Below are 22,528 nucleotides of genomic sequence, written 5' to 3'. Positions count from 1 at the left end.
ATAGGTCCCTTGCATAAAAGTGGTATTGGAGCTAAAGCAATCAGATGGTTTGCTTCCTTCTTGAAAAAACATTCTCAGTTGTATCATTGTCACCCTTTCTTTCTTCCTGTCAGCAAACCGTTGAAGTGCGGTGTTCTGCAGGACTGTTCATTAAACTCAACTCTATTCAATATCTATTTAACTCCTCTGTCTGCTTTATTGAAGCTTTTGTTTCTTTTCGTGATGTCATATCTAGATAATGCTCAAATATTTTTACAATGAGATGACAATTTGGGTATTTCTCACCTGAATTATTGCAGATGACTAGTGTCTAAAATTGGTTGCTAAATGGATAAACTCCAATCATTTATTACGGAAACTGAGACAAAACTAAGGTTCTTGTGATTAAGTGTTCACAGTCCCGTCGAGGGGAGAGATGATCCACTAATCTGAGCTTTGTGCTTCAAGCTGCTGAACTGGTGCATAGTCTTGTCTTCGTGCTTGATCAAAATTTGACATTAATACCTTGAGTGACCCAGGTTTCATTTACATGTTCGTTCTATCTAAAATCTTGAAAAAGTTCTTCCTTTGCTCTTGTCTGATTGTTGATTTGCATTTATCCTTTCATCAATTGAGTCATGCTTGTGTTACTGAAACTCACTGTATCTTAGACTGTCTGAATATTTGTTTTGGCGCTTACACCTCACTCAAAATTTGACAACCTTTCTCCATTGCTCACTCTCCATCCCAAGTTAAGTTAGAGAGCTATATTTCCTCCAAATGACCAAGTAATCCTTTTCGGAAACTATAGGCATTATTACGAGTTTGGCGGTCCTCATGGGGTGCCACCATCTCACTGTCCACTGGGGGAGCGCCAAAGCTGCGGTGCGCCCACTTGCCGGATTATGAGTTTAATCTGGGTCGGGCGGGCTGTGCTGAGGCGTTCTCACAGCAGTCGTCTGTTAGGTTCACAGGAGAGCCTAACATGCACACCACCACTATGAGAGCAGCAGTGTCACATTCCTGCACGGTGTGGCATGCACCATGTCATGCATGCCACACCATGCAGGAACAGGGATGCAATTGCAGGGAGTACAATATGTACCCCCCTGAATGCACCCACAGGCGCAGGAGCGGCAGGGGGCCCTGTTAGGGCCCCTTAGTTGCCTCTCTGCCACACTTTCCATGGCAGGCTCACCACCATGAAAAAGGCGGCTGACAAGCGACTCCTAATATGCTCAGCGGTGCCGCAGTGGCACTGCTGAGCATATTAGCGCTCCTGACCAATGTGCGACCACTGCAGGATCCTGGATCCCTGGTAGACGCATCAATCCTGTGGCGTTATGACCGCCACACTCCTAATACTGCAGGCGGGCCCACAGTGTGGCAGTGGGCGGACCTTATAATAAGGTCCTCAGTGTTCTTGTCATAAATTCCTTTATCAAAATCTCTCCTTACAGACCTTCCATAGCTTTGAGTTTACCTCTGCCCATCAGTTACTTGTCTTTAAGGTCATGAAGGTTCATCAGTGAGCAAGAGCGTTTCCTGTTTTAGCTGCTAACCATTGTAAACATCTACTGGATCAGCTTAAAGCAAATACCAACTATTTACAATGTTCTTATCTACTAACAATCTGGTTGTTCACAGACTAATTCTTAGAGTCTCTTTGTTGACTGTACTGCAGGTCATTTAGCTGTCTTTGCTTTTAAACAATAAAAAATTACAATTAAAAAATGTAGCCATTCTCTAAGAAATTAAGAACATCTGTGTACCCCAATTTGCAGTGCAGAATAATATTACATATAAAACGACCACCAATTATGAGCATAGAAAGTTTAGCCCCCAAGTAGAATTACTTTCAAAGTGACAGCCTATCTGGTCTTCCTATCATGCAAGGATTGTCGTGACATGTGAGTGTTTGGGGACACCATGTTTACCTTGCCATGAAAGTGTTCCATTATTCCCATGGTCGCCTTTCAGACTGGCAGACTTCTTGGAGAACCAGTAAAACTAGAGTGAGTGACGGATCTGCTGCCACCTTCTGGGGTAGGCTAAACAGAGTGGTTATACTACCAGGGAGTTGTTGAGAATCTGATGTTTCTTATCCAATTCTTCAATACTGCCCTCCTCTAAATCAGGCAATAAGTTTCTCTATGTACTATGTATAAATGATGTTTAACTATTTTTCTTGTTTTTACAGGAGATCCAGTCTGGTCATCACAACCAAACTATACTGGGGTGGAAAGTAAGTTCTAAAACGTATTCAATTGAAATTCACTAAACGATTTTATTATGTTTATTGCTCAATTGATTAGAGTAAATGTTTTAGTGCACATTGTGAATTAGACCGCATTTTAACCAGAGAAGGTGGAAGGCTCTGCTTATAAAGGAAGAATCTGAGGATGGATGCTTTCTCCTTGAGCCAGGCCCTAAGCCCACCATGCCAACACCACCTACCACTCTATTTGCTTAGCTTTTAGCCCTTCACAGTCAATGCTGGCCAAATGGTCTATTGTTCAATCCTGTGTGCCTTCAAGGACCCAACGACTCCTGCACCAACTTCCGGAACCAACACCTGCCGATGGCGGCGACGCCACCTCTTAGAGCCTTCGCAAGGTCCATAATGCCCTACATTTCCAAGGTACTGTTTGCGGGTCTTCCTCTCACCGTAACTGGCCCGGCGACCTCACGGTCGGCCTGAACTGTTGGATTTATTTGTTCACACCCCGTATGGAGCTACTGACTTCAAGGACCTGTCTTTTAAGTGTATTCTTGCATAATTCATATCTTTATTACTGTATGTTGGATTTTTATCATTTTGGTCTTGTTTTACACAGATAAACATTGACTAATTTTTGTAAAACTAGTGTTGTGACCCTTTGTACTGTTTTCATTATATTACTGTGTGCTATGTGCAAATGCCTTACACATTGCCTCTGAGATAAGCCTGGCTGCTCCTGCCAAGCTACCAAGGCGGTGAGCAGGGGTTATTCTTGAAGTGTAACTCCCTTATCCTGACTAGAAGGAAGGGTCCCTACTTGAACAGCATACAAACCTGCCAATAAGAGACCCCCATTTCAAACAGGATCTGATTAAAAGATCGATGGACTCTCTGTATACCCTTGAGGGACACAACACCACGTGATTATCTTCTTCTAGAAGGTAAATGAAAATAGATACTGGCTATCTTCGTGCAAGGGTCCTAATGGGAAGGGGGTAAGAGAAGAGTGTTTCCAATAAGGAGCAACGGCTCGCAGACACCCCAGCGGGTGTCATGCTTCGTCATGAGGCAGCATCTTGTTGGACCGGTGCTACACTGCCCAATGGGCCCCACGAAGGGGGCTCTTTGCCAGAGTTCTCTTAACCTGACGATTCTGCAGTTTTGGTGACGTAGGGGTGTGTGGGCTGTCTGGTGAATGTGTAAAAGGTGAGTAGAGTGTCCAGTGAGTGAAATTAAAAATAACTAATGGAATTTGCCAAGAAAACATTATTTTGCGGGTTCCCTGGTATGGTTAAAACCCTATGGTGCTTGGTACTGGAGATCTGTCAATGGTCTCTTTAAGCATTGTGGGTCAGGATAGTGGTCAACATGTTTCATGCCTGTATTGTTGTGTCAATCGTGGTATCTCATCAGGACCTAAACACCATGTAATCTACTCTGTGAGGGGTGGAGATCGTGAATGTGTGAACGTGAATCCATACCCTCACCAAAAAATAGATCTAGAAAAACGGGGACACAAAACGGGGGGAGAAGGGAAAAGGGGGTGGAAGGTAGGGGGTTGGGGTAGGGTAGAGGGTGGGGGAAAGGGGAGGAGGGGAGGGATTTGGAAATTAGCCCCACTTCTCTCCATTGCAGTAAGTTCACCCACCCCACCTTGAGAGGCTCACAAGCTTCATGACTCCTTTTCTATTGAGAACACCCTTATGGTGCCCACCCTTTTCCTTTTGGGTTCTTCCTCTCCCTCTGGGCCTTATGGTGAAGCATGCCACCCCCTGGGGTGTGTGGGGGCCCTTGCTCCTTATTGGAGCCACTCTTTTCTCCCCCACTTCCCATAAGGACCCTTCTTCCTCCTACTAGGAACAGCTCACTCTGTTATTGATATATTCCAGTATTGGAGCTTGTGTGCTGGACCTTCATTTGCCATTGGCTCCCCTTCTTTGTTGATTATCTTCATGTAAGGGCACTGAAAAGAAAGCCTGACATAAGTCAGCGACAATGAACCATTCTTCATTTCAGAGCATTTGGAAGGGTACAGTGTCAGGATTCGGTACCATGGGACAACAAGGCACTACTTTTTCATGAATCCGCCTCAAATTCTGGACAATCCTTTACATGCCATTAGGCTTCCGTAAATCCATAATAGGTGAATTACATGGGCTTCCAATTAACTCTCTCAGTATACCTTTCTGAAACATGTCTTCAATCACTGGTTTTGTTCCCACAATAGTTTCTGGAAACAAGTGATTGGATGGTTTTAAACAGCATTTGACTTTAATCTGAGTTGAACTTGTTCTACACCTTTTATAAGTCCAAAGTCTTTCCCTGTGAAATCCCAAACTTCTGCATTGATGGTGTATCTTATAGCCTCAGATAACTCAGAAATTGTCAATAAGGGAGCATTCCTGTCTCTGTATTTTGTCTGATCATTTTAAAGCCAACATCCTCATCACGGGTCTGCAACACCACCTAGCCCGGTGTGCAGTATATTGTGCAATTTCATTTACACAGCAGATCTCACCCTAACAGATTTACTGGGCTCGTACCACAGACCACAAATTGATGCCTTTCTTCAAAGGTCCCTATTTTCACTGGGACTTCTTTTAAATTTGGATTTTGTATTTGGTTATTTGTAACCACAGCTACTTGGATTATTTTCCCCAAGAAAGTGCAGTGGATTGGATAGCTCCTATGTCAATCAGAAATAACACGTCATGACCATAAACATTTGCATCTACATAAGGGCCACTCTGGTACACCTCTAAGAATGCACCAAGTATGCAGTCTTCTTCTTGACTCGGGGACCTTCATTGGGAATTATCAGAAACAAACTTATCAGTATTGAATAAAGGAAAATGTCCTAAAAACATTGTGGTTCTGATTTTGGAATTGTAGCATAGCATTCTGAATCTGATTTGCAATAAACTTCAACATTTGATTTAGACAAGACCTGGGATTCCCCATTTGTGCAGTAGCAGGGGACGCCATTTGAGCTTGCTTCTACACGGAGGTTGCATCTGCTCCATGGGAATTCTTGGAACTGATGTTCCTTGTGAATTCCACATTAATTCTCCAGCATTTTTGGGATTAAATCGACATCCTCATTTTCAATGCCCCCTCTTTGACGAATGTGGCAAGCAGTAACTTTTTACATTGCGGCAATTTCCATTTCAAATCCCATATTAATGGGAGCCCCTCTACGTCTACCATGGGACATATTCATTCCACCTTTAATTCCCCAAAATCCAGCCTGTGGTTCAACAACTCCCTGCATCATTCCTGGATTCCCTGCAAAAGACAGATTCTGGAAATCTTTTATAGCCAACTTAGTCTGTGCCAACATGAATTTCTCCTTTATATTCCTCTTCTTCATGTCCAATTTACCACTGCAATATTTTGCATAACGCAAGATTTCATCTAACAACTTGGTCTGCTAGCAGATCACACTTTACGTAATGTGGGCACTGATTTCAGGTGTGAATCCTAATACGAATTGAGACACAAAAATCCCCATATCCTTTTCTTCATGATACTCACATCCATTATGTTGTTTAAACACATGCAATAATCTCTCACAGAACTCATGAACTGTCTCCTTCGGCTCATGTGTGGTTCTCTTAATCTTTAAATAATAATCTGGCATTTGTAAAGCGCGCAGCTACCTACCAACGGAGGTGTCCCAGCGCTGTACTTATACCGCAGAGGAACACATCCTAGCTTTCTCTGTGAAGTGTCCACTCCTGGGCACCCCCAATGTGCAGCCAGGCATCCCCTGTGCTGTTGGGGCCGTTGTGGAGATTAAGCAAGCTATTGCCCAGAGTTGCAGAGTGGGACCCATGATTAGAATAGGTGCCGAGGCAAGAAATATCAGGTCCAAGGAAATTAAGCCCAAGACCCACCGAAGCGGGAATTGAACCCTAATCTCAGGCCAGACCTCTGCATCAGGGTCTGCCGCTCTAACCATTGAGCCACACTTCTCCTTTTCTCTCGCAACTTTCTCCCAAGCATGAAGAGCCTCGTACTGCATAGGTTGAGGTGGTGGCTTCATCTTGTGCAATTTTCCCTTCAAATGATCTAGGATTGTGGTATTAAATGTTCCACACCTTGGAAAACTCAGAGCACCCTCATTTTCCATAATCCTGCTACATTGTCAAAGCCACAAACATGGGTTTGAACCATGTTCAGTAGACATAATGTATGCAGGAGTACCCTCAGGAGCTGCTTCTTTTCCTTTACATACAGGAATAGTAACATCTCCTCCTACCAATTTCTTAAAATCCTTAAAACATTTCATGATGACAATTTAATTTTCCAATTCTTCACCTAAGACCACATGCTTTGATTTTGTTCCGTACACGTCAGATTTTTAGTTCAGCAATCAAATGACAGCTTTTAATTTCAAGTGATTCCGTACAAATTCAAAGACAGCACTTAAATTGACAATATCCAATCACAGCGTGACACTGGAAATCCACTAACCAATGGCAGTGCGAAAGAACACCAACTGTGCAATCCCAGCACGAATCACCATGATGTACAATGCACTCCTTGCAGAAGTCACCATCTAATTTTCCTCGTATTCACACACAACTTCCACACGACTTCTTGTTTCTCCTTCTAAAAGAAATTAAGTATCACAACCACTCAAGAGTATTCTACACTCGTAAGTGACTTCTCATCTAGCGAAAAATCACTGAAGTCATTGTAACTTCACCCGTTTGCGCAATAAGGTTCCAGTAACATTAACCAATATTAATCAAACACAACAGCTTATCCCTATCGTTACAGATGGATGTGATGGTACCTCATACTCCATATCTACCTCTCCTGTAAACAAGTTTAAAACTCTGTTATTATCCCGGGATCTTTTGACTTCAATGAGCCTGAAACTCAACTCCTCCTTTTCAACAACTCGATGTCTCTATCACTCACTCATGCACCTGAAAAGACACTCACAAGCATAACATTTGCACCCTATTAATACTCACACCTTCAAAACTACAACTGCCAAAATCGCAACTGCCTCTAAATTCTGATTCACCATGCCATCAGGATCTGGACACTGGAAATATTTACTATATCTTGGGTTCTATTTTTAATGCTCTAATTGGGAAGTGACCCTTATCCTCTGCTACCAGATATTGTTAGTGCCTATAGGATTGGCCAAATGGTATTTAAGACTAAACACCCTGACTTACAGATCTCGGCCTTTGGAATCCTCATGGCGCTAGAAAGGTCATATTGGCCTTTGCCACCTTGGTGCGAATGGAGCTGGAACAAAACACAAGTCATGCATAGATCACCAACTGCCACATCCTTAAAATTCAGTCAATGATGAGAGGTTGGATCCGTTTTAAAAACATTTATTTATCTTAAAGGATTAGTATGGTTTCATCATCATTATTCAGAGAAATCCAATTTACAGTAATATTGAATAAAAGTTTGATTAGTGACAGCATAATCCATAAAGGAAAGAGTCACTAACTAGCTAAGGACCTAACATACCCTATGATGAGAAAACCATGAAGAGTTCCTTTTCAGAACAGAGCAAGATTTTGAAGCATTGTCAAAGACTAGAACTTCTCATAAAGAGTCGTTCTGGAAACAGACGAGTTCCCCATAGCTGCAGTAGCAACTGTCATAATATCAGTGATAGAGGAATGATCATTGCAGTAGCATTGATCAGAGAAATCAGATTAAAGTCACCTTCCGCAGTAGCTGTTGGCAATGAAGGGTGAGGGACAAATAGAGTGACTCTCCCATAGCAGAGTCATGCTGGAAGAAGGAATTAGAAATCAGGAACCATGAATCCTCCCTAACTCACTAGGAACACACATTAATATAAAATCCGACAGTAATGTAACAAAACTTAGTAGGTGTTCGATTCTCTCAGCCAATGGAAATGGCTCATCTGATGGTGTCGTCAACATCCGCTGCTTCTCCTCTTGATTCTCACGATAAACATTCACTCAGGTATATAGTAAAACACTGTTTCAAGTGTTAGCAACATGGAGGAAAGATCTCATGAGAACCTTTTTACCTAAGCTAAAAGCGGCGTTCAGTGTCTATTGTGAATACAATGGCTAGTGAAATACTCTGAAACATATATATCAATGATGTTCTAGTTAAGCATACCTAACATATATCTAAATTATAGTTCATTTTAACAGTATATTCATTATGGATTCAGCAAGGTCCATTGTTATACGAATGATCTAATATGGTGTGATGAGGCTAAGGAAACATAGGCTTGAAGTCAGCACATTCTTTAGCAAGATGCTGGTGCTAGGCAAGATTTCCTAAATAAACATCTACTTAGCAATGAACAAGAGATAAAGAAAAGGGCTTGGATCTAAATAAAGAGGCACATTTAAGAATGATAGCCTAGTACAAAAAGAAAATCTTAACATTATTTTCATATACATTGAAAGCAAGCACATTTTACCTACGTATTATTTTCAATGTGAAATAATTTTTGCAGCACTTTAAACACATTCTAAAAGTGTAATTCTGATATAGTCCGCAAGTCGAAATTTGTTTTTAAAACTCATTCTTTACAACACTAATTGCCTAAACGCACCAGTTATTGAAAAGGTACTTTAATTTATAAATGAGATCTATTGGCATTTCCATTGCTTGGTATGAATCTTTTCTCCCACATTTAAAATGTGTCCATGTTTTTAAAATAACATTAATTCCTAACATCACCGGGTTGTTTGCTTTTAATGTCACAATATCACGTTTCGCAGCAGAGAGAATGATGCTGACCCACTACATCTCCTTTAGATGGAAGAAAGCATTTTTGAGCTTGGGTGGTTGGGGTGAGTATCTGCCACTGAACTGAGGAGAAAAGATCACCATTTATAAGATCAAAGAAGGACTTCTCTACTTTCCTGTAAAAGATGTTAATGCAAATATAATTATTCTCACTGGGGAGATGTGCTATTGGTGACCTATGTATTGGTTGTGCCTTATTACACAGAGCAGCTCTGCAACTATTTGTCTAATTGTGCATTTCCTGGGTTATCAAGAGTAGCATGCTCTAGACAGTTCTATAGATCCCATCTGAATGCACATGTGACCTTTATCTATGCCAAGTGTACGATGCTGTGCAAAGCTGCAAAAGTTATTTGCAGTCTTAACAAAATTCTATGGAAATCTTTCAAAGTGACTAAGGTTTTGAACTATTTTCCTGTGTCCTCATACTTGTAAATCATGATTCTCATCTAAACCTGTGTCACAAATAAAAAAATAAAATGATTTTCAACTACCAGATAAATAAGCTGCATACCTGATGCCATTGTGCATAGAAAAGCTTTGCAAAAGGTAAATTTTAGCCATACATTTTCCAGATTTAGTGGAATGGGTTAGATGTTAGTGAAAAAGATCCCTCTAAAGAGTGAAAATTATCTCTCAATGCAGAAAAGGTTTTGTCCGGACAAGGGTGAACTGGGAATATTGGTGATCTTTGTGAAGGTTGAAAATTGGGCACATCTTTGATGAAAAAATATGCTTTCCTCTAATACCCATACTAGTGTAGTAGATATCACTCACTGAATAGAAATATCTTTTCCATACCTTCATGGAACACATTAGGCAGCAGAGCCACAAGAAATGCTTTAGAAATCAGCCAAAACCTAGCACCTGTTGGGTGCATTTAACCAAGCCCATTGACTTAATTAGACTAACAAACCTGATAGCAATTATTTTCAAACAAAATGTCCAGGACTGGAAACAGTGTGTATAATAATATGGAGTGAGGTGACCACCCTAAGCTGGCCATAGCCCAAGATGCATAACTACATCAATATTACTACAGCTTTGGAAGCATTATACATATATTTCACCAGGAACAAATGGCCAGAAGAGAGTGCCAGTTTCACTGAAGAACCGTTATTATAAATGTGGATCTCATCCAAGTAACTGCAGATGATATAGATAGAGGACAGTGTGTGGCCCTGGTGCTGCTAGACCTCTCCGCCGCATTCGATACAGTCTTGCATTCCTTCTTGCTGACCAGATTGGTGGAAGTGGGGATCCGTGGGCCAGTGCTGCAGGGGTGTAAATCCTATCTAAAGGACAAAGGACAGCCAGTTTGTCACCTATTTCAAACCGAATTCAAAGTATTGAATCTGTTGAATTGGATGTCCTACAGGGATCTGTGCTCAGTCCTACTCTCTTCAATCATTATATTAGTCCACAGGACAGACATGACAGATAACTTGGCATAAACTGTATGCATTATGCAAATCATACTCAGCTGGTTGTCTCGATGGATAGCTCATCTACAGCTCTGTTTGATCATTTTGATTAATGTATGTTGGCAGTTACTATTTGCCTAAGGCAAAACTCTATGAAATTTATTGCGGAGAAAACAGTGATGTTGCTGTTCACCGACAACAATTTGGTTAGTCTGTTTCCCATGGATATTTGGCCTCTCACAAAATCCAATTTACTGCCTGTTGAGGGACGCCTGGGAAGCGGATTTGCGCCAAACTTGCCTGCAGAAACTTTTCGAGGTCGCGCTGCTGGTGGGAGCTCCTCCTTGATCGACGGAGTGTCCAATAGCTCCCAGCGTGCGCTAGACCCCACTCTAGTTTGGCTGCCTGCACCGGGGGACTGCGAGGACCAGAAGCCTTTGCTTCCATCACCTGGTGCCTCTTCCCCCGGCGGTAACGCCCATCACCTGCTGTTCTCTATTTATCCTTCGTGACACCCGCTTCGCGGGTGCCACTCACAAAATCCAATTTACTGCCTGTTGAGGGACGCCTGGGAAGCGGATTTGCGCCAAACTTGCCTGCAGAAACTTTTCGAGGTCGCGCTGCTGGTGGGAGCTCCTCCTTGATCGACGGAGTGTCCAATAGCTCCCAGCGTGCGCTAGACCCCACTCTAGTTTGGCTGCCTGCACCGGGGGACTGCGAGGACCAGAAGCCTTTGCTTCCATCACCTGGTGCCTCTTCCCCCGGCGGTAACGCCCATCACCTGCTGTTCTCTATTTATCCTTCGTGACACCCGCTTCGCGGGTGCCACTCACAAAATCCAATTTATTGCCTGTTGAGGGACGCCTGGGAAGCGGATTTGCGCCAAACTTGCCTGCAGAAACTTTTCGAGGTCGCGCTGCTGGTGGGAGCTCCTCCTTGATCGACGGAGTGTCCAATAGCTCCCAGCGTGCGCTAGACCCCACTCTAGTTTGGCTGCCTGCACCGGGGGACTGCGAGGACCAGAAGCCTTTGCTTCCATCACCTGGTGCCTCTTCCCCCGGCGGTAACGCCCATCACCTGCTGTTCTCTATTTATCCTTCGTGACACCCGCTTCGCGGGTGCCACTCACAAAATCCAATTTACTGCCTGTTGAGGGACGCCTGGGAAGCGGATTTGCGCCAAACTTGCCTGCAGAAACTTTTCGAGGTCGCGCTGCTGGTGGGAGCTCCTCCTTGATCGACGGAGTGTCCAATAGCTCCCAGCGTGCGCTAGACCCCACTCTAGTTTGGCTGCCTGCACCGGGGGACTGCGAGGACCAGAAGCCTTTGCTTCCATCACCTGGTGCCTCTTCCCCCGGCGGTAACGCCCATCACCTGCTGTTCTCTATTTATCCTTCGTGACACCCGCTTCGCGGGTGCCACTCACAAAATCCAATTTACTGCCTGTTGAGGGACGCCTGGGAAGCGGATTTGCGCCAAACTTGCCTGCAGAAACTTTTCGAGGTCGCGCTGCTGGTGGGAGCTCCTCCTTGATCGACGGAGTGTCCAATAGCTCCCAGCGTGCGCTAGACCCCACTCTAGTTTGGCTGCCTGCACCGGGGGACTGCGAGGACCAGAAGCCTTTGCTTCCATCACCTGGTGCCTCTTCCCCCGGCGGTAACGCCCATCACCTGCTGTTCTCTATTTATCCTTCGTGACACCCGCTTCGCGGGTGCCACTCACAAAATCCAATTTACTGCCTGTTGAGGGACGCCTGGGAAGCGGATTTGCGCCAAACTTGCCTGCAGAAACTTTTCGAGGTCGCGCTGCTGGTGGGAGCTCCTCCTTGATCGACGGAGTGTCCAATAGCTCCCAGCGTGCGCTAGACCCCACTCTAGTTTGGCTGCCTGCACCGGGGGACTGCGAGGACCAGAAGCCTTTGCTTCCATCACCTGGTGCCTCTTCCCCCGGCGGTAACGCCCTCTTACTCCCCCTTTAAATTAAACCATACTTCACGCAACGCGGGACGCGCGCGAGGAGAAGCGCGAGGCGAAGCCCGGGCCAAGGGCGGGCCCGTTTCAGCCCGTTACAGACTGTGCAGGACTGGACTGGGCCACGGTATTTCTATTTTTGTCTTCATGTCTATATTTTTCTCCGTTTTCTTGCTGTCCTGTGTGGTCATAAATTAGTGGGAACTCATATTCTAGTTGTAACAGTGACACCAGTTCTGCTTGCGACCCACAAGTTATTGCCCCTGTGACGCAGAGTGCTTAATCATAATCATGTCCAGAGTCACTAGAAGCAAAAAAACAGACAAAACCACCGATATAACGGGTCCACTTGACCTATTTCTACACAAGGCCAATGCAGCCATTGACAACACTATCCAACTGATAGATCGACGGGTGTCTCACGAATTAGAGATGGCCAGAAAAAGATCGTCTATGGGCCCGCTGGCCTCAGCACAAACCCCTATACAAAAGGGGTCGATTATACCCCTGCTGAATCAAACAAGTGCACTAGTTCACACAGTTTCAAACACTGTGGATTTGTCAGCAACACAGTTGTCACTAGGTTCCGATTCTGATTCTAGGGAGGATCTGGAAAAAACACCAGATTTACAATCCCTACATAATTATGAAACGGCCACAGAACTAAACATCACGGGGGCTAGGGAGGGCGCCATACATAAGAGGTTAAATAAGGGGGCGAACCCACATGTGCATCTATTAGTTCCACCAAATGGTGGGATTCCTAGCAACCTGAATATAGACAGCAACAACACCGTACTGTTGCAAACACCATCACCAACCAATAGTGTGATTCTAAATACGCCCCCACGGAACATCACGCCACTGGAGAACCTTGATACACTAGGCGCAGTAGGGGGCATACAAAAACCTTGTACCTCATGTGTGACACTACACGACTTTCTCACAAACAGCATGGGGGAACTGTTAAAATACCATCTGAAACCCCTGGAGAAAAGCCTAAGGGTAATTGAAAAACAACTCGCCAAACTAAATACTCCTGCATTTATGCAGAAGTCACTTAGTACCTTAGACATGGGCGAGGGGAAGATCAAACAACCAAGTAAATTGGCCAAATCGGCTAAACCAATTCAACCATCTACAACACCAGCCGCTTGCCCAAAGTCCTGTGGACCAGATAAAGTAGGGAACATCCTGACCACCAAAAACGTCAAACAGAATCCACAAAATATTCCTAAACCCCAAACTGCAGAGGGAATGGGCCAACTCGTCACCACTAGCGATAACGCACAACCCACCCCAGCTCTAGTAGCCCTAAATACTCAGCTAGCAAACCTAAAGGAGAATACACAAAAACTCCAGAAATCTCAGCCCTCTCAAGTACAGGGGAAACAGAGGACGGGATTTAGACCTAGACGGCCATTCCATCTCCCACCTGAGGCCACCCCGTTCACTGTTGTCCTAACAGGGGTCTCAGAACTAATAGAGGGAGCGGATGAGTCCCAGTGGTCACTGAGAAACAAAGTTCTGCAATGGCTTAGCCAAAATAGACCTATACAGCCATCGCATTATAACAGAATTAACTCAGTTAGAAGAGTGTTTTGGATCGGGGAAACTAAAAAAAGCTTACAGGGTGACTGCGTTATAGTCAACTGTGACGATCCTGCTATGGCTGACTATATCTCTTCCTGGCCAGCACTTGAAAAAAGGGGGGGGGTGGATGTACAGCGCCTTTCCTATTTTTATCCTCCGTTAAATACCCCGAATTATGAAAATAAAACTGGATGGGAGGATGCTCAGGACTGGCCTTGGACACAGGTGGGGTACACTAATAGAAACAGAAATAGGAATAACAATAATAATGGATGGAACAGAGGCTGGAATTCCCGCCCCTGGTACCATAGTAGAGGCAACTCAAATTTCGACTACTGGGAGGGGGTTCCCATGAGGAACAGATTTGACTGTCTAGACATGGTTGATTGACCAATAAAGGTCACCACAGGGGTTTTAGAAGTCACTGCTCCCCTACATAAGATCCATGACGTCCCTTCCCTTTTAGAAGTCACTGCTCCCCTACATAAGATCCATGACGTCCCTTCCCTAGTAGAAAATACTAACCCCGTGATGCCAGAGATTACACTAGTGCAAGACTCGTCTGGAGGTAACCGACTAAGCCAGCAGTTAACAGAAAATTCCAGCAGGTTACGGACTGAGAACGGAACTGGGACAATAACTGAAATTATTAACATAAAACCATATCTGAGTACAGTAGATAGGACCAAGACCCAACTCGATAATGAGATCGAAGCCTTGCAAGAGGGCATGGTCTCACAACTTAGGCAGGAAGAACCCTGCCTCATCACTGAGGGGTTTCATCTGCTTAAGATATCTTCCTGGAATATTGCTGGGCTTGCGAAAAAAGCGCGTGACCAGCTATTTTTAACTTTCATGGAAAAGCAGGATATAGTCTGCCTACAGGAGTGTTGGGACCCATATGAGACATCAGTAGAGGGTTTCAGTACTTTCTACGTTCCCCCGATCCAGGGTAACCGAGGCAGGGGTTCGGGGGGACTTTGTATTTTTACCTCTAACCTCTGTAACATAGAACAGAACATGTACGAGGCAAATGGGCCAAAAGCAGGTGTAGGGAGTTCACTACTAGGATTGTCTTTTAAATTAAATGGGCGCTCCTTTTTTCTGATAAACCTTTATAATAATATGCCAAAAGTAGAGGTAAAAACTCTAATAGCGGAACTGGATTCATTGCTAACCAAAGGCGGTCAGGTGGCAGACTGCTTAATCATAGCAGGGGATTTTAATTGTCATTTATGTCCCTATAGCCAAACAAAAAAATGTGGCATTTTTGACTCACAAGGGGATCCCACCACACATTTTGAACATTCCCTAGCGGGAAATCTGCTAAATCAATTCATGCATGAATGGGATTTGGCTTTTGCAAATGAACTTTGCCAGCCACCCGTAGTGTTTCAAACAACCTTTTTTGGTCATGGGGCAGGTACTGTAATAGACTTCATCCTGGTCTCAAATAGGAACCAAGGTTGGGTGGGTGGGTTTGAAACGGAGGGCCTAGCAATAAGTGACCATTTTCCCATTAGCACTTCCCTTAAATTAGGGAAACGGGGCACGCAAAAAATAACCACCACGGATATATTGCATGGCCGTTCAGTGGCACTGGCCAGGAAAAATGGCTATGCCATTAAATGGGCAAAAATTGAACCCACGAATTTTCTGAAAGATCTACTACTGAAAGAAACTAGTCAATTTAACACCTGCCTGGAACCAAGCATTAACCCAGAACAAATAATACAGGCATATGATGAGATTAAAGCAGAAATAAACGCCAAGCTAACTAAAAAATTAAAGGCAAGGGAGGAAACGAGAACATATGGCTGGTTTAACCGAGCCTGCACAAGTGCCCACAAAACACTTTTACAGGCTTTAAAGACTATACCCAGGGATAGCAGACAAGTCAAGGAGGCTAGACAAGCTTATAAGCTGACTCTCCTGACAAGAAAGAAAGAACTCAAAAATGCAGCTTGGGAAGCCTTGATAAAGGCAAGTGCACTAAGGGATAATACGTCCTTCTGGAAAGAGGTAAATGCCCCCTTTTTTCTAGATAGGAAGGTAGATTCCATGGAAATTGGCATAGCTGAAGATGTCTGGGTCAAGCATTTTACTGCTCTTTATAAGAAAGACTTACTTATGTCGACCTTACAAGAGGAGTTGGCTGAGGGGAGGGAGATCCTTTTACAACCACAGGGAAATTTCCCACTAAAAGTAATGTTCACCCCTGCAGACCTGGAACAAGCGATTTCCCAGAGTGCAAGCCTAAAAGCTCCAGGGCCTGACGGTGTACCCATTGACCTATTTAAAGGGAATGTAGATCTCTGGGCTCCCTTACTGGCAAATGTTCTAAATGCTTATACCAATTTGGGTTTCCCTAAAACATGGAAGGAAGCGATAGTCATTCCAATATTTAAAAAAGGAGATAGACAAGACCCAAAATGTTATCGCCCAATTTCTCTGTTAGATAATTTAATGAAGGTTGCTGGCAGGGTGTTACTAACCAAACTACAAACCTGGTCCAAGACTAACGGGATACTTTCAAAATTCCAATATGGTTTTAAGTCGGGGGTGGGAACCATAGAGCAGGGTTTAAACCTGTCCCTTATAATAAACAAATATATTGGATCAAAAAAAGGGAACTTGTTCCTGACATTTGTCGATTTAACTTCGGCTTTCGATTGTCTGGATCATGGAACCCTGTGGAAAACCCTGACTAATATGGGGATAGATAAAAACATCCTAACTTTTATCCAGGAACTTTACAGAGATGCAGGAGCTACGGTGAGATATGGCAAAAATGGCGAACAAACCAGAAAATTCCCAATTGCAAAGGGCGTTCGCCAGGGTTGCATCCTTGCACCGTTTTTATTTAATTTGTATATAAACGAGGTAGCAGACTCGATGAATGACCTGGAGGTGGATTACCCCAAGATAAACGGACTCGCAGTCCCGTTATTGCTATACGCTGATGATGCGGTGATTATGGCCCGCACTCAGCGGGGACTCCAAAAGGCACTAACAGGCTTTGCAACTTTCATGAGCTCTAGAGGCCTTATAATAAATGTGGGGAAAACTTTCACGATGTCATGTACAACGAGAAAAAAAGTACCAGACTGCAAAACCTTTGTTAATAATTCAAAGATAGCGATGTCGAAAACTTTTTCCTATTTGGGTATCATTTTTAATAATAGGGGGACATGGTCTGCCGCGGTTACCTCCCGAAACCTGGCTTTTGCCCGCGCAATAGGGGCGGTTAAGCAATTTGCTAAAAAACTGGGCGGGAAACCGGTAGACACACTACTTAAGATCTATGCAGCTAAATGTGTGTCCACAGCTGTTTATGGGGCGGGGATTTGGGGACTTGCAGATAGTTCCGAAATTCAAAGGGTGGAGAATGCCTTCCTGAGGTACCTCTTAGGAGTCCCGCGTTCCACATCTACTACTATCTGCCACAACGAACTGGATAGATTTCACATTAGTGACATTATAAAGATAGCGCCAGTGATGTTGTGGCATAAGATCTGGACATGCGAGGACACAACCTTTAATAGGGAGGTAATTCAGGATTGCCTGCAGCAAGGAAATGGCGCTAAACAACCTTGGCTAGCCTACGTTAAAAAACTCTTGAACTCCATCGGCAACCCAGAACTCTTTTCAGACCCAATATCATGCGCCCAAATCCCCAAAAAAGCACTAAAAGAGACGTGTCTTGGCCTATTGGAGGAGAGGAGATACTATTTAGATGGGAATAAATCTACCATTATAGCCCACCGCCAGATTTTGCACGAACATGGTTTACATCCTTATCTAGCGCCAAATATCTCCCCTTACCATAGAATGCTGTTGGCTCGTCTGAGGACAGACTGTTTTTTCAGGTTAATAACGTTCCCTACACCGAATGATTGGTCAGTGAAAATGATTAATTGCCCGTGTGACGGAATAGCCACCCAGTCTAACATACATTGCATATTGTTCTGCAAGTACTATCAATGGGGTAGGAAAAAACATCTATTGCCTCTGTTAAAACTGTGGGGCCTGAGAAGCTGTAAAGCAGCTCTCCACAGATTGTATCTGCTTCAAGACGAATGTACTATTGGAGTGATGATAAAATTTCTGTCGTTTATTATAAAATGTAGAGGGTCTATGAGAAGTGATTAGAAGGTTGAGGGTTTGTAGAAGTATTATTTTGTGCCTAATAACATCATATAATACATAAATATGTCATATTTACCTCGACCCTTCTATCACCTTTTAGTATGTAAATAACACTGTTTTAACCGTATTTTTGTAATGTGTGCTTATATGGTGTTTTGTCAAATACCGAATAAAGCTATCTTTGAATTGAATTGAATTGATATTTGGCCTCCTCCATGGATCAATGCACCCTGCCCAGCTGAGATGGAATGGATTCTTGGCTTAATTTTGGATACAAATCCAGTAAAACAGGTCAATCATCTCTCTGCTACCTGTCTTTTATTTCTCCAAGTCCTGCACAAAATTCTTTCACTTCTCCCATCCTCCGTGAGCCCGGAGGTGGTCCAGGCGATCATTCTGAGTTGACTGGACTATAACAGGTCTCTTTTCTTTGGTTCTACCACCAGCCTTTTGACAAGGCTGTAGGGTATTCAGAATGTGGTTGTGAAGCTGGCTTTGGCTGTCACACCATGCCTCTGCATCAGCTGTGCTGGATTCTTTACAGTGGCTACACATTATTAAGAGAATTACTTTTAAATAGTTGTTCTGTATACACAGAGCTTTCTATGATACAGGGTCCAGCTACCTCAAGAGGAAATTCATCCACTACTCTCCAAGTCGAAATTTAAAATCTACTAAAGCCTCTCTAGTGGTGGTTCCTAGGTTTAAGCAGGATTGCTGGACATAATTCTTTTTCTATCACTACCAAGAAGCAGTTTAATTCACATCCAGTAACATTTCATAAAAACCCAGGATCTTCTATGCTTTTGTAAGGTGCTAAAAAACTGCCTGTACTCGCAATAGTTTCTGGTTTATCATCTTTTTTTTAATAGTTATTGTCAGAACCCCTTTCTGCGTGCCATGAGGCACACATGGGCTACTGGGCACAACTATGGTGGTTGAGGCCTTTTACTTCAGCTGTCCTAGGGAATGGCCTACTGTTGGTCCTGAGCAACTGGGCCAAATACCCCTTCTGCACGGGACTCCCAGTGGTAGCTGCAGTCGAGCAGTCAAGGCTCCCTCGGGGAGGAATGTAGATACAGGTCAGTCATATGGGGTTGCAGCGGTATGTGGTGTTACTGGCGCAGGCTCTTCCAGTCTCTGTGCTCCGGCACGTACAGTCACCAGTCTTGGCCTTCATGGAAATATTTTACAGGTGGCCCCCTCTGGCTTATGGGGTTACTTCATCACGGCGGTGTAACGAGACCCACTTGGCTCAACACATGGCTCAGTCTACAGCGGCCCTCTCCTGGCATACAGGGGTCACCAAAAAGAGTACTTCCCATGGGCTACGGGCCGATCGGTGGACAGCTGAATCCTCATACCTCGCACAGGAAGTCCTTACAGTAGGGCTGGACTGGAAATCGCTCCCTCCAACGCTCTCCTCTTCCTAACAGCGCACATTGGTCTTGGCAAGCAGGCAGGCGAAAGTGCTCCAGGCTCCCGGGTAGGTGGTCTTGGTTTCCCTGGGAGATGTCCTCTTACCCAGCAGAGAGACTAGCTTGTCCTGCCTGGTCACATGGAGAAGTCTTGCAGAGCTTCCCCATCTCACAAAGCCCATCTGCCTGCTTCGCAGAAGACAATTTTTGGGGTCTCAACCTCTCCTTCTTATAGTCCTTTTTCAGGCACCAAATGAGATTTAGGGCCTGGGTTTTTAAAGTTTTATGTTGGGGGTCTGCTTCTTTTGAAGTGGGTACCTCTCCTTTTGATCTTCCTTCATGAAAGAGGCCTGCCACAGCAGGCACGACTCAGAAGCTTATTGTTAACAATATAATTCATGGGAGAGACCAGAGTTGACACCTGGATGTCAGCCACAGTGATGTGTGCATCAAAGGTTTAATCCCAAACCTCCAGTCCTACTCTTTATGATCCTCTTATCGCCCCCATCTCCCTTCCTGAGATATGTCCAGGCCCCTTCCTTGTGATCTATTACTGAATCAAAGAGCAGTCTTTGAAGTGCAAAGGGAGTCTGTTCTCTGGGTGTGTCTCATCTCATATCCCTGGAATGCAGCAATTCACAAACTTGGCCAGGACAGGTCCTCTACTTCTCACGTCTTCACCAAGCAGGCTAGGGCTTCCTAAGCTGGAACCCAGGGTTCTTCGTGTAATGTACATTGCAGGCATACTCTCTCAGTGTACATTCATAGCACACTTTCTGTTCAGTACTAATACCGCTATGCATTTTGCCCTTACATGCACACAAGCATTCAGTACACAACCTTGATCTGCATGCACTGTTCAGTATTGAAGCTTTTCTATCTTTAACCAGTGTTTGCCTATTTTAAAACACCTGCACTGCCAATACACACTCACTATGTGCCCTACACAACTCTACACCCTTCATGTAGTGTACTTCACGTGAAGCACACATACACCCTCAGAAAAGCAATTTCACCTCTACTTCACAGGGGAGGAATCACAGACCCATGTGCTCTGCATCTGCAAGGAACTGAACTAATTGAGAAGGTTTTAGCGTCGGCCAATTTGGCATATTTTGAATGTCCGAACCTGCCTAGGAGTGCTAGAGGAGTGCTTGAGAGGGGACTCTGTGCAATTGGCAGCTGGTTTCATGAGATTTATGACAGCGGTAATAACCTTGTTGAAGTCTGAATACTATCAGGGGTCATAGATTCAAAAAGCTTTTGTGCCGGCGCTATATTTTAACTCTTGACAGATATTTGAATAGCAGCTTCTTATTGATGAGGTATTTAAGAGCTACGCTGTACCTTTTTAACACAAATTATTATTTATAATGGCTTCATTTGTAATGATTGCAATGATTTTAAGTAATTGTGCAATAAATAATAAACTTAAACACATACACCCAGCTCATGCAATCCCTGCGCACCCACTACTCAGCACTACATCTCTCATTCAATATATTTCTTTCAGGCATGCATGCTTCCTAACCACACGTGTACTGCACAGTGCTGCACTTTCCTTGTACGGTACCATTCCCACACACATACAGAACTAATGCAGAGTCACTACTCCTGCACTACGCAGCACTCCACATCTACCATGTAGGCCAGGAGTGAGTTGAGCACACAGCCACTGAACTTTTAAATCATTGAGTGAGCCTGTAGGCCTCAGACCAGTGACACAGGATAAAAGGTCCTGTTCACTACTACTGATTACTGCATGGTATGCTGCCACCACTGTACTTGTGCTGCTTAACTCCTGGTGAAGCTGGTAGCCTTCCACCATGATGAGGGTAGGGCTTTGGAAACCCTGCCTGGTCCAACAAGACCACAGTGCGTGAGACAGGCCTATGTCATGGTGCACACGCATTAATCGTGTTCTCCTAAGACAAAAACAATCTGCATTAGTGAGCCAAGCAACAATACAGTTGGGCACGAAGGGCATGGGTACACATCTCCTACCATGCGGGGGTCTTTCTGTCAGAACAGGTCTATTCTCCCTTCAGCACCAGAACAAGTAGTAGAGAGCTCTAAAATATAAAAAAATAACATAACATTAACATATGTACTACAGTTCCAAATCGCTCTCTGTTGCTTCAACTGTATATGAACTATATCACAGAGCTTTCGAAAATAATATATGACCTATATTATGTATATATATATATAGATATAGATATAAATATATATAGATACTATCATATATATAATATATATATTATAAATATATCAATCTTTAAAAAATATTGAATGACAGAAATATTAAGCCGTAAATATTGATTACAAAGATATTGTGCCATAACACATATGTTTTCTATTATTAACTCTAATGAAGTTTTGTAAATTATATTTATGCATAATAATTGTTCCAGACAATATTTCATATTATGGTACCATACCTTGATAGGAGTGGGCTCATTTAGGTTATGGAGGTGCAACCCAGGCGTTGTCTCACCGGCCCATAAGTGTATTCAGTACTTTACTTGTATGCTGATGACCAGGCTAATCTGTCTGAGGAAACCTTGGCTTGCTTCGTGCACCTTGTAATGTTCATCCTTCTTTTCCAGTGTTAACACCAATAATGTTAGAAATGAAACAATATTTCGAGTGAGGCCAACCATGACCAAAAAAAAAAATTGTATCTCACAATCTAATCATTTTGTATGAGATCCTAGTCTTTGTGTTGAATCAAATTATTTGACCCTGTGCTTGATTTGTAAAAAAAATAAAAGTGTCAGGGCTCTAGCCCGGAGAACTCTGCAGCTTGCACCACCCATTGCCACCGCCAGCGTTGCCAATGACAGTACCTACACAACTACTAACAAGCACACTGCAGCAAGTGTGACAATTCAGCGTATTCCAGCCCCTCAAAAGCTATAAAAATAAATAGCTTTGGTTACAGGTATTAGTTGCTTTTAATGCATACTGAATTAAGAAACAATCGCTTCTCTGCTCATCT

At 43.7% G+C, this 22,528-nt stretch overlaps 1 protein-coding gene across 1 annotated transcript in view; it reads left to right on the top strand.

Annotated features, from left to right (window-relative positions):
* Nucleotides 1–22,528, top strand: part of KCNAB1 (potassium voltage-gated channel subfamily A regulatory beta subunit 1) — an 822,927-nt gene that overhangs the window by 545,133 nt on the left and 255,266 nt on the right. The window contains exon 6 of the mRNA XM_085634769.1: nt 2,180–2,224. Coding sequence (XP_085490895.1) covers nt 2,180–2,224 — 45 coding nt within the window. The remainder of the gene's footprint in view (nt 1–2,179; nt 2,225–22,528) is intronic.

The sequence above is a fragment of the Triturus cristatus genome, chromosome 11 (assembly GCF_964204655.1).
Source record: "Triturus cristatus chromosome 11, aTriCri1.1, whole genome shotgun sequence".
NCBI classification, from domain to species: domain Eukaryota; kingdom Metazoa; phylum Chordata; class Amphibia; order Caudata; family Salamandridae; genus Triturus; species Triturus cristatus.
This window is presented reverse-complemented; position numbering and strand designations above follow the sequence as displayed.